At 39.5% G+C, this 15128-nt stretch overlaps 1 protein-coding gene across 3 annotated transcripts in view; it reads left to right on the top strand.

The window, feature by feature from the left end:
* Positions 1–15128, top strand: part of FAM13A (family with sequence similarity 13 member A) — a 123484-nt gene that overhangs the window by 15801 nt on the left and 92555 nt on the right. For all 3 annotated transcript variants that reach the window (XM_068137345.1, XM_068137344.1, XM_068137343.1), the window contains exons 4-5: positions 516–696; positions 8408–8567. In XM_068137345.1, coding sequence (XP_067993446.1) covers positions 516–696; positions 8408–8567 — 341 coding nt within the window. The remainder of the gene's footprint in view (positions 1–515; positions 697–8407; positions 8568–15128) is intronic.

Below are 15128 nucleotides of genomic sequence, written 5' to 3'. Positions count from 1 at the left end.
AAAGACATCCTTCTAACCAGTAGAGCTGTTTTTAAAACTGTAAGTGCACCTCTAGGGGAAAATTAATTACCCAACAGCAGTCATGCAGCATTACCACCATCAATCTATAAGGCTGATAAATAAATAACAAAGCACTATAAATGCACAGCTGCCCTCATGCTAATGGTTACTGCTTATAATTAGATCAGTGAGGAAAACCTTTAGGGCCTGATGTCTTCTGCCTGAAAATGCCATTGCAGAAACCCCCAAGAACTCTGCATATGCAAGAGTTTCAGTGAAATTTCATTTTGATGGGGAGTAGATACTAACATTTCCAAGTGTTAAGGCATCCTGTTTTGGCATAAGGGAAGTAAATACTGAGTTGGTTTTGAATTTTGGCTTTTAATATCTAAACCCAAGATTTTTGTTGGTACAAATTACCTTTTTATTTTAAGTACTCCCTTACCCATGTAAATAAATTAGCAGCAATGTAGAAAACCATATACATATGTTCTTTCTTCTCTTGTTTTTCCTAGACACTAGAAACGACATGCAGAAGGAAAGTAACTTGAAAGAACTCCTACAAGAACTGCCTGATGCTCATTACTGTCTGCTGAAGTATCTGTGCCAGTTCCTGATAAAGGTTGCTGAACATCATGTAGAGAACAGGATGAACCTTTGCAATCTTGCCACTGTATTTGGACCAAACTGCTTTCAGTAAGTTGGGGTTTTCACTTTTCCCCATGTGTTGGCAGAAGGTGTAATGGAGCAGATGGCCAGAAATACAGCTCAGAACACTCATTTGTCATGGTGATTAAATGGAAAAAATGATTGAAGCTATGTGATAAATTTTAGTGCTAAAGTTGTTGTTTGAGCTCAGTGGGATTTGAGTTGTTCTTCCACCTCTTGCTTTTTTTGCTAGATGGTCAGTTTTCTATTGACAGCAGAGCAGGAGTGTGACAATAAAAGGCCTTCAGACTGCTTAAGTGCAAGGAGGCTTGTGTTCTTACAGCTTTCTTCCTTTGCCATCAGACAATATGGATAGTTCTCTGCAGAGGGCTTTGAGAAAGGCTATCTGGGGGAAGAGGACTCCTCTGCAGCTCCTAGTGCGGTATAATTTCTAGAGATGGATGCTCTCTCAACAGATTTGTGCTTGTGATCTGGTATCTGTTGTCAAGACATTGATGATTCTGGGCTCTTTATCCTTCGGGCATATTCTGAAGCTGGTCTGGTTGTTACGGGGTTCCACTGCTCTCTTAAGACTTCTTTCTGAACTCACTAGTTCGTTGGTGCTTGTGGTGAAGACAACATGTTGTACACGCTAGTAGAGCTTGCAGCAGTAGCAGGAACAGTTATTTTCAGGCGCAAGAACACACATGAGTGAGAATGGTTCTGCTGAGTCACTCCTGTGCACCAAGAGCATCTTAACCCCAAGACTTGTCTGCAGAACACTTGCTGGCTGGCATTCAAGAGCTAAGACATGAAAGTCACATAGGGAGTTTAGTTCAGTCATCAGATTTGAAAGATGCAGGATACTAGTGAAAACGAGATGTGTGAGTTCCTTGTAGTAAATGTCAGAGTTTTACTCCAGAGCAAAGTTTTACTAACATCAGTAATACTGAGTTGCCTAAAGCAACCTAGATTAGATGAGTTGCCTAATTAATTGCTTCCTCTGTAGCCAATGGAAGGAAGTGGACTTCTTGAAGAGAGAAAACAGAAATTATGTTCCTTGTAATGTATTTGTTGTAGTGTGATGGTTTAACTCACTGACATCAACCAAAAGCTCAGCTGAGCCCAGCCGGAGAAGCGAATGAAGCTGTATTCTACAAGCAATAGTGGAGTGCAGTGAATATATACAAAATATACAGTATTTACAATACTATACAAGAATTTACAGGAAAGAAACAACACAGAAATCCTCCACCTTGGGTTCCCCCTAACCTCTCTCTCCCTCCCCTTTCCCTCTACTTAATTACAAGGAAGATAATTTCTGTTTTCTCTGTCCCAGTATTAAGCCACTTTCACATACCTGGTCTAGATGCTGTGTGCTGCCTTTTTAAAAGAGCATGTAATTTCCCATTGTTTAGGGAGAGAACATACAGAGATGAGACATTTAATTGCTGCCTCATCTTAAGATGTTGCTTATGGATGATGAACGTGTCAAAATTTAAACATTTCTTGTGTTAGTACAAAGAAGATAAAGCATATTTGAAAACAATTGTCTTCCCTTCCTAAAGAAAGAAGACTCAAAAGACAGCAATATGTGCACAAATGCATGAATACAGGAGTTAGTGAAGGCACAGTGCTGCAAAATTCTGACAGGGGAAAGCAAAACAATTTTTTAGGGATTTCATTTGTATGGGCAGTTTGGGAATTTCTGTCTACATGTATTGGTAGAGTCAAGAACAAAGAAAGTCAGTGGGAAGAGTCTGAGTCTAATGGTTAAATCTCTGTGACTCAAACTCCCAAGTGACTCTTAGAATAATTTTTAGTTTCCTCAGCACTTCATTCAGGAAAGTTGAAAAATTAGCTCTGTATACTTCTTGGTTTAGAATGCAGAGAGTTGTAGTTTGGAATTACAATTGGCATTCCTAAAATTAAACCAAAGCATACCTCTGAAAAGCTGCATAGTTATTGTCTCAACTGATCTCTGCTCTTAAAATGGCCTGGGAAGAACATAACAGTTTTTGTAAGGCACAGAGTCTATGTGTAAGAAGGATGGAAATGCATCCTTGTGTTGCAGAAGACTGAGAAAGCAGAGTTCACTGGACTTGAAAATATAGGTGCTCTTGTATATGAATGCAGCCAGCCCTGCAGTTGTGGTGAGCAACAGTTCAAATATGCTCTTCTCCTTTGTTAATGCATGCAGTCTCAAATTGCTGCAGCTGTGATCATCTGTATCAACAAAGATTCAGAGCTGCAGCGCAGCCTGAAGCCTGCTTGGCAAGAGCTGTCTTACTGCTGGCTACAGGCAGCCCCTAGGGACACTGGCTGCAGAAATGAACTATCCATAGGTGGTTGAAGGAAACGCTCTTTGCTTTGAACTGTTTGTTCAAAGCTGTGTTTCTCTGGGACAAGGAACGAAGGCTTAGCAGCCAGCTTGTCAGCAATTACGCTGCTAAAGCAGGAAGATCTGAGATTTTTCTGGCAGAAATTTGTATGCATGTCCAAAATCAACGTTGGAAACTGTGTAGTTAATGCACAGAGTCAAAGAACATAAAGCCCCTGTGCTGATAGTGAAGGATTACTTTATAGAAGGTATTTTCAGTGAAATTTCAGCTATTTAAACATATTATCTCTTACTCCATAAATGAAGCCATTTAACAGTTGAATAAAACTCACTGTTGGGCCTCTTTCCAGACATTTAACTTCGTTATAGTTCTCTTAATCTGATTCTGGTTTCCTGTGTCATGTTCTCTGTAATTTATCTCATCTCCTAAACTCTCAGCCGTTATTATTTTTGTCTCATCCACTTTATTACTTTTATCTCATCCCTGCTTCCTTACCTGCACTTTGATAAGCTGAATTGGTGCTTTTTTAATGAAAGAGTATCTTATGCTTTCTCTATCTCTAATGAATAGAAGAGGGAAGAAAATGGCTATTTACGTTCCTTGTAAATAAATGTAAGGTATAGGAAAATATAAAAGGCAAGGTCAAACAGCTCAAAAAAAAAGGAAAATAAGATAGTTTGTGATTTAGTGCACTGTTTTCTTCCAGCTTGGATTGTTCAGATTTATTGTGATGGAAGTCAAAGGTCAAGAATAGAGAGAAATACAGCCCTTGAGGAACAATGAACATCAACATACCGGGACATAAATAGTTTTGTTTTCTGTCAGTGGGCTAATCTGTGTGGAGTGTTAACGCTTCCAGCATAGTTACTCTTAGAGAAAGTTATTGTCCATTGACTTGAATTTCAGCTCCTGTAGAGCCATAGCCTTAGGTATTGCCTGCTGTGTGTCCCTGCTTGACTCTCACAGCTTGTGCTGGAAGAGCAAGGAGAGGACCAGCTCAGTTTTCACTCCCTCTGTCTGCTCTCTTGAAGCTGAGTATCGGAGTGGCTGCTATACTCAACCTGTCCTTGATTGGAATGGTAAGAGAAGTGAGGTCTACCAGTTACAGAGTAAGCAGAGGATCTGTTTGCACCCTTTTTTTTCAGCTTTCTCTCAAAGACTGATCTGGCCTCCACTTTTGAAACACCTCAATCTGTTCCATTCCAACAGAGATTAAGCCTGTTGTGAGACTGCTTCACCCCACTCATAAAGTGGCTGGAAAATGCAGGTATTCAGTTAAACTGCTAGGATTAGATGCAGTTATTTCTGTGTCACAGAAGTTACCTGATGGGTTGTACAGGAAAGCATTAGGTGTAGAGAAAAGGTAGATTGTCATTATGAATGGAAAAAAATGTAGGTCATCTGTAGGGTAGCTGAAGGAATTTCAGAGATTCAAAAAGATTTCCAATGTGTTGCTGAATCTGTACAAAGTAAAATCTGATCTGATGTTCTGCATGAATGTCTTACATGGCTTTCTAGCAGCCTGGGAGCCTACAGAGATTGAGTATATGAAGCTGAAGTGAGAGCAAAGGGGCTGATGTAGAACTGCTCAGTCAGTAGTACTGACCTTTGAAACATTATACAAATGGACTTTGTTTTCAGGCAGTGCAGACCCAATCCTGCATCAGTCTTGAAAACAAATGTCCACCTAGGATTGGGCTCAAGGTGAGTATTGTGGAAGCATACAACATAACCTTTCCTACAGAGTTCATGTAGATTTAAAATGCTGCATTTGCCAGCAGGGTAAAGGAGCTGTTTTTCATTAGAATTGAGTATGCTATGCCCTATGATGCAAATAGAGAATTGCTAAAGATAAATTGCTGTCTCCATAAATGGAGGGCTGTGCTTAGCCAAATTCCATCTTAAGTCTTTCATTCTCCTAGTGAATACTCACCCTTACAGTTTCAGTTGAGATACTTGCTTCATCTAAATCTACTCCCTTTCATTTTAAACCTGTTACCTCTTCTGCTATCACTGAAGCATTTATAGCCATGGATGTACAAACTACTTCAGTAGCAGCACCAGAAACAGCAGGAGAACATCAGCTTCACTACCAGAAACATATTTTCTAGGAGTGACACTAGAGTATTTGCTTCTGTCCATGCCTGTACTCCTGTGCTATGTATCTGTTCATGACTTTGCAGGCTACTGTGGGAGTTTTCCAGCTCAAATCTCTAAGATAGACCTAAACCCATCAACATTCTTTTCTCCTGGAAATTACCACAAAAATTACAGGTTTATGGCTTCTAGAAAATATGTTGCTGGCAGTGAAGCTGATGTTCTCCTGCTGTTTCTGGTGCTGCTACTGAAGTAGTTTGTACATCCATGGCTATAAGGGGATCAAGTCCCACCATTGAGAATTTAGTAACTGGAGTAAGATGTGCATCTAATTCTAAAAGGAACACAATTATAATGTCTAATTAACATGCACATTAGATATAAAGGAACCATGACTATGAACACAGCTTTAATGTTTTAACAAGGTCTTCACAAAGGAATATGAAGAGTGTGAATATTTTTATCATATATATATATATGCATATATATATATATATACTTCCTCCTAGGACTGGGATTTTCTAGTGAGTTGAAGTGAAATGTGTAGATATCACGACTTTCAGACTAAGAAAAGCTGAAGTAGGATAATCTTTATTTGCACTCTTTTTCAGGAAAGTCTAGTCAGGCTGTCAGATCATGTACTTTAGCAACAGATGGGTTTTAGCTTGTATAAGTATGGAAGGAGGTACGTGATCATAATCTAAATGTCTTACATATGCTGAGCTGAAGCTCTCTTGCAAGGAAAAGGTCACCATGGATAGCTCAAAAACTCAGTAGTCCTTATCTTACTGTTAGAGGTCCTAATACTAGTATCAATTAAGGGGAAAACCAGAAAACTTGTAAAATTTACCTGTTTAAATGGCAGAAAGATGGCAGTGGATAAAGTAAGTTACTCTGCTATTGAAACAGAACAATTCGTGCTAGTCTGCATAGTTACATTCAGAGAGCAATTATTAGAAGACTAAACCTATGAGCTTTAGCCTTGTGTACTGCCTATGCTTTGTGAAAATGTTATAGTCTGGACTGTTATTCAACCTGGGGGTGGGGGTTGTGGTTTTTGTTAGTTGGTGCCAGGAGGTATTGACTGAAGTTCCCAGAAGATGTGTTTTAGGTTCTGCTCTAAAACTCACAGAACCTATCTTGAGTCTTTGTTTTGACTCAAACTTGCTGTAGTATGTTTCCAGTCCATGTCCTAGGAATGAGGCTCATAGGGGTGCCAGGCTTATTTAAGTGGTATCCCATTTTGGAGAAACGAATCAGGGAGGTAGCAGCCGGGACTTCCACAAACTACCAAGCAAAATCTGCCCCATGCTAATTCTGGGGCACATCATTTAGTGTGGGAAGAGGAGTTTCTTAAATCAAAGTGTTGTATGGGCCTATTGCATACATACAGTTATTGTCTTTTAGTGAGTATGTGACATTCTTTAAAGTGAATTGACAACATAAATTGTCCCATTTTTTTCTTTATTTAATTTGAGGCTAGGTTCCACACTAATGAAATCAATTAGCTGAGGCTGACTCATTTTACAGTTGGCAATTTTATACTGTCTAATATCTTCATAAGTGATCTGAATGAGGGCATCAAATGTACCATGATGAAGTACCCTGTACTTCCCCCTGAAACTGAATAGGGAAGTAGACACTTTGTAAGGGGAAGCCACCCTGCAGGAAGACCTGGATAGACTGGAAGAGTGGGGTAACAAGAACCTTATGAAGTTCAAGTTCAGTTTTGACTCTAGCAGTAAGCATTCTCTTCTGGAGCTTACAAAGATGCATTCTACTGCACTGGGATCCTCTCCCTATTGAGAAGGATCAATAGCATGCAACCTCTACAAGAAGGCAGGTTTTGATGGCAAATGTCTAGGAATATGTGCTTGCAGAATTGCCTTCTTGAAATGCACATCTGACCCAAATAAAGTACAGTTACAGTTTTACAGCAGATAGTTGTTTGTAAAATTTAGTTTGCTGTTGATAGTAAACAGTGGTTTACATTTAGGTTACATCCCTGAGAAATAGCTCAGAGTGTGTTGAACTTTAGGGGTTTGGTTTGTTTTTTCCTCTCATGCAGCCACTAGTTGTCCTCAGCCACAAAAGAGCTGAAACTTTTTGATTCTGGTTTTTGCTCCCCTGATTCTTTGCTTTAAATCTTTCCTTTGTTTTGTGTAGCACCTGATCTGCAATCCCTTTATTAAGATCCTTTAGAAAATTCACATCAGTGCAGCCGCTATGTGGATTATTGAGAGGGGAGTGTGTGTACTGGAAATATTGTACAGTGGGAAACACTGGATAATTGAAGAAGTAATTCAAACGCCGAAGAAGATTCTTCAGAGATCTCACTTTTGCATTACAACAGGATTTAAGTCCATTTGGGGCACTAAAGTCCAGTAAAGCATGCAGAAAGCCTGCATTCCAGCAGATGACCATTATATACTTCAATTAATTGTGTGCTCTGTTGTGACTAATGCATTTTTTACCACATGAAAGAGTTGTGTGAAACACATAAGGAGGCAAAAAGGCATAGACTGAAACGTAACACTTCTTCCAAGCTGGTATCTTGCCTTTTTGTCTGTATGTGTCTGTTTAAGGTGTGAGGCAAGCAATTCCTGGCTCCACAGGAGGCTGTTTCAAAAGAGCAAGTTGCTGCTTCTGCAGTGAAAGAGTCAATTATTCTTCTAGAAAGTGGAGGTTAGGAGCCTCTTTTTACGTGAATCTTTTAGGCTGTTCAGCAGAAGACAGTCTTCATCTCCATGTTTTAAAATGCCCTGTGAGTTCTAAGACTATTTTCAAAAGAAATGACAGCTCAAAAAATAGATTAAGAAATCTGCTGTACTGCATGGGGTCAATCTGAAGCTGTGAAAATCTTGCTTCTAGTGCCCATCATGTGGATTTTCTTAATTTTTTGACTCATTCTTCTTTTATACCTTTGAGGTTATCAGAAACCATTTTTGCAGTAATCTGTCCCTTTCCATTAATAGTTCAGAGCATTTAAATGTCTCCTGCTGACTGTGTTGCAGCAGTGAATTCAACTCTTAGCAAAGCCACTGGTATCTCATTTGGTGGTTGTCACAATTTGATCTCTCCATAGATTCTGTGAAGTAGATAGTTTGACCATCAGATATGGTATTTAACACCAGTAAGAAAAGAGGCAGACGAACTGTGCTATTTGTTATCACCATGGACACAATCTTCCTTTGAAAGACAAAATCTCCTGTGCCTGCTATCCAGCTTGTATCCACAACTGAAATGTTAAAAGTTCTGTCCAGGAATTTTTATGTGTTGAGTATCTGTAACACTGTGCTTTGTGTTCTGTCCAATTTTAGTGTGCCCTCTGGATTTGAAGGTATAAAAGAACAGGAGATCTGCAACAAGATAATGACCAAAATGTTGGAAAATTACAATACCTTGTTTGAATTTGAAGGCTTGAAGAAGGATGAAGAAAAGCCTGTATGTGAAGAGCTAGCAAGAATTATTTTAGTAAAAGTGAGTACCTGTAATATTTCATTTTCTTTGTAGCCAGTCAATAATGTAGACTTATTGCAGGCTTCAATTCAGAAATCTAGGTAAGTGTAGTAATGTTTTGTGCTACTGATTTGTCTGCAGTTTACAAACTGCATACAACTGTATGCTGCATTACAAAATTATGTCTGCTTTTTCTTATCTCTTTTTCTTGACTCCACACTCTTAATTTGGTAGTGAAACCTGAACTGGAAAAACAGGAACTTATCTTTAGTTAGTGTCTAAAGGTGTACTGCAAGAGTACTGTTTCTCCTTGCAGTTTTCGATGATGCTTGGGAATGCTTAAGTGCCTGTTGTTTCCTATCATCCACTCATAAGTATCTTTTTGAAGTTGACAACAACCTATAATCATTAATTTTGTGCAAATACCCATAAACAGGGGAGTAGTGGCTCATGCCATTCCATGCCAATATGGAGGTGTACATCCTCTTACGTGCTTGGGCGTGTCTACCGTCTCGCATGACTCCTGACACTTCATGGTCTGGGTATCTGAAAACTTTCCCACACTTTGGTCATAAAATCAGTGGATTTTTAAAAGCAGGCAGTACTGCTCTGTTACAATGAAAACAAGAATATGTGGATCATTCAGATGAAGTCATGAAAGCATCAAGCTTCTCTTTGAGCAGTGTATTGGAAAGGAAACACAGTTCAAGTGGAACAACTTACATCTTGCCTACCATGTTGGTCCTAGCTAGGGAAAATCACAATGCTACAGACTTCCAGAAGGTATAAGAACCTCCCAGTCAGGTACAGATTGTGGCAGCTTAAAGGAAATCTGGTTTAAGGAAGCCAAAATTTAATACATTTTAGAGATGTGAAAAAGATATGATTCTGTAGGGCTGTTGGTATTTGAACTACCATTCCTGCTGCATATATGCACAGAGGAGGAACACAGGAGGACTGTAATCTCAGTTGTACTTATTCTTTCAAAGATTGCTCAGTCTTTGGGAAAGACAGGTTGTACCAGGTAAAGGGATTTCTTAGCTTGCTGCTTCAGTGGATCATAATTCAGAATGTAAGGCAGCTAAAAATCTCTGCAAGTTGCATTCCAGTCCCTGCTTTGTTGCCAGGACTGTAAAGCCTCCTGTGCTCAGGCATACATAGAAATGGTGGGGAGTTTTTCTTTGAAAACCTCTGTGTTAAACAGAAGTGGAATTTTCACAAAACAGAAAATGCATCTTAGAATAGTTTCACTGGGAAATTGAACTGTCAGGTTCCTGATGCCTTGTCTGGAAGGACTTCCTGAGTTGCTCACTCCACCTAGTAGAGTAAGATCCATATAATGTTCCAGGCAAGTGGCCAGCAGGTGGAAGTATAACATGTACTTTCTTCAGAAATATATATTTAGAAATTCTTTCCCATAAAAGAGCTACAGGGTTTAATGTTTGGGGTTTTGCTTTTCTGTTTCATTCCAAAATAAACTGGGGTTTGTCGGGGTTTACAGGTCTTGTTTGGAGCCAACTATTATTACAATCCTTTAGACTTTTATGCAAGCTTCAATTTGATTTCCAAACCCGGTAAAAGTCTGGTAGAATCTCAACCTGTTTGTCAATGGGTTTTACCAGTTTGGGGAGAAAAGGGTTGAGTGTTCTAGTTTAACTATTTACTCTATATTCAGATTTTTGGACTCTTAAATAACTAGTATTTTGGTTGGGCAGCATTACTTGGGAACAAGGAATTCTCTGACAGTGTATTGGCACTGCTGTGTACTTATTACACAGTAAGTGTCAGGGTATGATAGTAAAATGTTGTTTATTTTGCTTTGGAACAGAATTCATAGTGTATAGGGATATTGTCCAGATAGATTTTTGTGGCATTAAACTCAGTGATAATTCATGCAATGAAATATTTGTGCAGGCAAACTACTGTGAGACTCACTCTTGCAAAATTTCTGGAATTACCCTTTTCACTGGTTTCAGATGAAACATCTTAAGTAGTATGACGTTTTTTGGCTCAGTGTTGTCTTCAAATAAAACATACAAGCTAGTCATGCAGGGTTGCAAGACTTTTTTTTATTCTCCCATTAAAAAAATTTTTTATATTCACCTTTTCCCCTCTAATGCCTTTTTGATGGAGCACTTCTAGCCTTAAGAACCAGTCAGCTCAGAGCACATAAATATTTGCTCTGGAACACAAGCACTGGCATGATGAGGAAATAATGATCTTCCTGGCTTGTTTACGTATTTGGGACAGGAATGCAAAATACTCTCCCCTTTCTATCACCCAGTGCAGAAAGAATATGTAGCTGTGTCAGTTTGATGGAGAAGGGAGAGCAAGTCACCTTATAAAAATAAAATTACAACATTAAACTAAAAATGACAGTTACAAAGTCAATTAAAAATCACAAATGTGCAATTTCAACATTGCAAATGTCATGCAGGTGAGTTCTGATGACCTCTGAAATGGCAGGTTTCACTCCCTGAAAGGAAATTGGTCCCTGCTGGTTTCTGCAAAAACTGTTAGTGTAAAAACAACTCTTTTAATTTAGATGGACTTAACTTCTTGCATTTTTCTTCTGTTTGTTTCCAGTCTTCTCTCATTGGGAAGAATTAGTTGGCAAGGTCATTCTTTGTACTTAAACTGGTGGCAAAAATGCATGCACTGTGTTCTGCAAGCCTGCTGTTAGATTTCTAAATAGGCAAGCAGTCCAACACGTGTAGCTGCATCTGTTAGTGCTGGCTGTGTGCAAAGTGTGTAGTGCACAACCAACCAGGCAAGCCCCTACAAGCACTTTTTATGTCAGGGAGAGTGCTCCAGCAGCACTATTATGAAGTGGTATGCTTGCTTGCTGCTTCCAATCGAGCACTCAGGTCATCATTCAGTCCCTGCCAGGGACTTCATCCCTGAGAAGAGGTAACATGTTCAAAAAGTTCTCCATCCCTCTTTGGCTCTGCTCTCCTTGCAGAAATCTCCATCTCCACTGAAGGCCACAGAGTTTCAGTTTCCTGAGATGAGTAAAACAAGGTTTTCACTAATAAATATTTCCTTTTCTCAGCTGCTTTCACTTAAATACCTTAGCATGAGAGTCTAACTCCTTGACAAAATCCAGAAGCAGCTGCCTGTTGTATTATGCTGCCGAAAACTCTCCAACTCCATGTTTGAATGGCTTCCCTTTGAATAAGTCACCCTTCCCTGCCACCTCAGTGTTCTGGTCCTGTAGTTTTACCTTCACAGACATGAAAGCAGTCCCTCATTTATGTTAGGAAAAAAGACACCCACTTCTAATCCACATTGCCTCACCCTGCCTAAACCTACAGCGTGTAGATAGTTTCCTTTATCCTCCTTTCATGTCTGGGACTATTTTAGCATCATGGTAGTGGTCAGCTTTCAATACTGGATTAAGTCTTTCCCATCAGGAGGCAGTGGGAACTGATCTCCTTTGAAAATCCTTTCTGTGGATGTCAACAAATGTTTCCACTTCATTCAGTAACCCTTTTTTTGGGTAAGTCACAAGAGTGTTCTCCTCTGGACTAGAGAGCCCCCAACAGCAGTAGTGGGTTCAATGGGAGGTGAGAAGATGGGTGGAAAGTGCATGAGGAGAAGGAGCACCTGTGGAAATCTGTCTCCAGTTTTCTGTTTAGTATTTCTTCAGCTAGAATTCACTGCACAGTTGTCCACTGGTGAGCAGATGGGCATGTTTATAGTAAGGCTATATAGTGATGATTCAGCCTGAATGACATTTTAAGATGCAAGCTGACAGGAAATGAGTGATACAAGATTTGTAGGGCAAAGTTGATAAGCCCTTAAACCCTTCATCTATAGCAGATTCAGTCTGAAATAAGGAGGATGGTTTTGTTTAAGCTGTGATTCAGAGATGCAAACAAAAAAAAACAGATGATCCCCAAACAATACCTTGAGTAATTTTGAAATGGCTTTTCAGGAACTTTGCTTTTATTCTCTCACAATCTTTTCTTTAAAGAAATGCCAGTGGTATTATCATTGTCCCACAGTAATACCATGTAGCCAAAATGTAGAGAGAGTAAGAACCATGTATGTCCCAGCCTGTATTTGCAGTTGTTTTACTTAAAATGTTTCTTCATTCATTGTCTGTTGTTTCATTTAGGTTTGGTGCGGGTTATTGTTTTCCTCTGGAGGGGTGACACTGTGATTTAGCACTTGGGTGCAGTCCACTCAGTCAGTGAAACATCTTCTGAAAGGGAAGTATCAAAGTCAGCAGCAAGAAACAAGATATAGTGAAATAAGTATGTGAGCCCCTGCTCTAGCCAGCTGGTTCTAAGCAGCCTTGCTGTACCCATGGGGGAAAAAAAAAAGAGGTTAGTTGGAAGATGAGAATTTTTCTAACACAAATCTCTGACTTCCTCCTGCTGAGATTCCCCAATGTTTATTCTGTCTCTCATTGATTAGTCATTCAGTTAATCAGGTTACACAAAATAATCAGCATTATGCACTTTGTTTAAATTGCCAGTGCTGTCTTTGTGACAAGGACATGTTGCAGGCAGAACAGATTCAAAATTAAGCAGTGAAAAACATTTTTCATCCCATGGGGGTTTAATTCTCACTAACTTCTGCCATTATTTAATCTGTAGTACTTTCAAGGTGGAAGCACTTCAGCATGACTTGGCACTGAATGAATTCTTTGTCCTGTTAAAAGACTAGTGAAATGTCCATTACCTTCAGTATAGTTTTTGAAAAGCCCTCTTTTGAGTACTCTCAAGATTACAGTTTGACCAGCAGAAGCTGGTGAGCCTGCAACATCACTGCTGTGCAGGGTTTCTGGTGCCCCAAGATTTAAGTGTCTTGGGCTCAGGACAGTCTTGAGAGCAGCAGGAGTATGTGATGCAAGGGACACAAGGGGCCAGACGCTCTGTATGTGTCTGAATATGTACGCTCCTGAAAATCTGATCTATCCAGCAGATCCCAGCAGCACTTAACCTTAATTGCCAGCAGTCAGCATCTCAGTTTCACTGTTACGAAGCAGTTGTGTTCTCTGTATGCTGGAAATCTTACACTAATAACTAGAACAATACAGCAACACTCCCTAATTTACTGCAACATCAGATACTCCTTTTGAAAATAACAGTGCTGAATTCCATGTGCGAGAAACATTTTTTTCCCCCTTGTGTTTTGATTTTTAGCTCAGAAATGCCATTTGGCTTTTCCGAGGCTGATTTTAAGCAACTGTAACATGAGATGCAGGTCTGGAGAGGCTGGGTTTGGAGAGGCTGGGTTTCTCCCATAGCTAGGTCATGTTTTTCTTTTAGATCATACCTTTCCTGTTTATGAATAACGTTACAGTAAATAGATAAATCAGACTCCAGTTTTCAAAACTGCAAGGCAGAATAAAATGTTCCCCTGGAACTGATCTGAGCTCTGTTGTGATTGAACACACACACACACACACGTATGCTGGGTACACCCAGCAAGAAAGCAGTGTGGTTGTGTCACTTTGTAAATGTTTGGGTTGGTTTTTTAATCTCAAATTCTGCTGCAGGCTCCTTATGTGTATCTCCATTGTGAGAAGCTGAGTTGAGGTCATTAACCTGTGGCATGACACCTTAACCCTGCCAGCTAACATAGGACAGGCACATACAAATTGTGGGGATGGGCAAGGAAGAGGAATGTTTTCACTCAGTGAGGTCTTTGTGAGCTTTTACACGCTCTGGAACTCTGTTTGATCCCAGCATTGCCTGTTTAACGTTTTGCAGCGTTCGGTAACCAGTGCACCTGGACACATGGGGACACATTTTTCTTTTCCTCAAACACCACGACGTTCCACAGATGTAGTTGTGAGCACTGAGGTGTATCATGGGGTTATTACTGTTTGTCATTTCCTTTCCTGTATTGCAGCCCTCTCTAAAAATAATGGATTTCCACGTCTCTCTCTCGCTTTACTGTCACAATTCCTGACCTTTGTACATGTTCCATGGAAATAATTGCTGTAGGTTGAGGTTGTACTGAAGCGAAACAGAGTAACCTTTAGCTATTTATTAAGAGATATGGTCTCAGGTAAAAGGTTATGTATATAAATAGTCTTGGGAGAACAAAAGGAAATAAAAGGGGAACTGAATAGGGTATTAGTTTCATATTGAAAACCAGTGATGTGTTTTTTGCCAGACCATGAGATCTTGCTTATTACTTTTGTCTGAAACAGCTTTGCTGAATTCTGGTTATTAAAGTATAGTGTAAATAAAAGCAAGGTAGAACAACAGATAGATACCAAGTCATCTTTGCTTTCCTTCCTAGATGCCAATAGCGACCAAGGCAAAATTCCCATATATAAAAATTGACTGTTTCAGTCTTTGTCCTGTGCTTTGTTTAGATAAGAGAATGTTTAACAGCTCTGCTAAAGTTGTTCCCCTTCTAACAAGGATGCTGTTGTCACTTTCTGAGTACAAAATGGTAAGAGAATACATTGCAAAGATGGGAAAATACATTGCAAAGATGTTTTTTGGTTTGGGTTGTTTGGGGTTTGGGGCTTTTTTGGTTGGTTGGGTTTTTCTTACTGTTCATGTTAAATAATTGTCTTTATTTTTCCTGAAGGAAATGCCACTGAATGATGACTCT

The sequence above is a fragment of the Melanerpes formicivorus genome, unplaced genomic scaffold (assembly GCF_026170545.1).
Source record: "Melanerpes formicivorus ecotype bairdi unplaced genomic scaffold, bMelFor1.0.p_v2 SCAF_4, whole genome shotgun sequence".
Taxonomy (NCBI): domain Eukaryota; kingdom Metazoa; phylum Chordata; class Aves; order Piciformes; family Picidae; genus Melanerpes; species Melanerpes formicivorus.
Note: the sequence above shows the minus strand (reverse complement) of the source record. Positions and strands in the feature narration are given on the sequence as shown.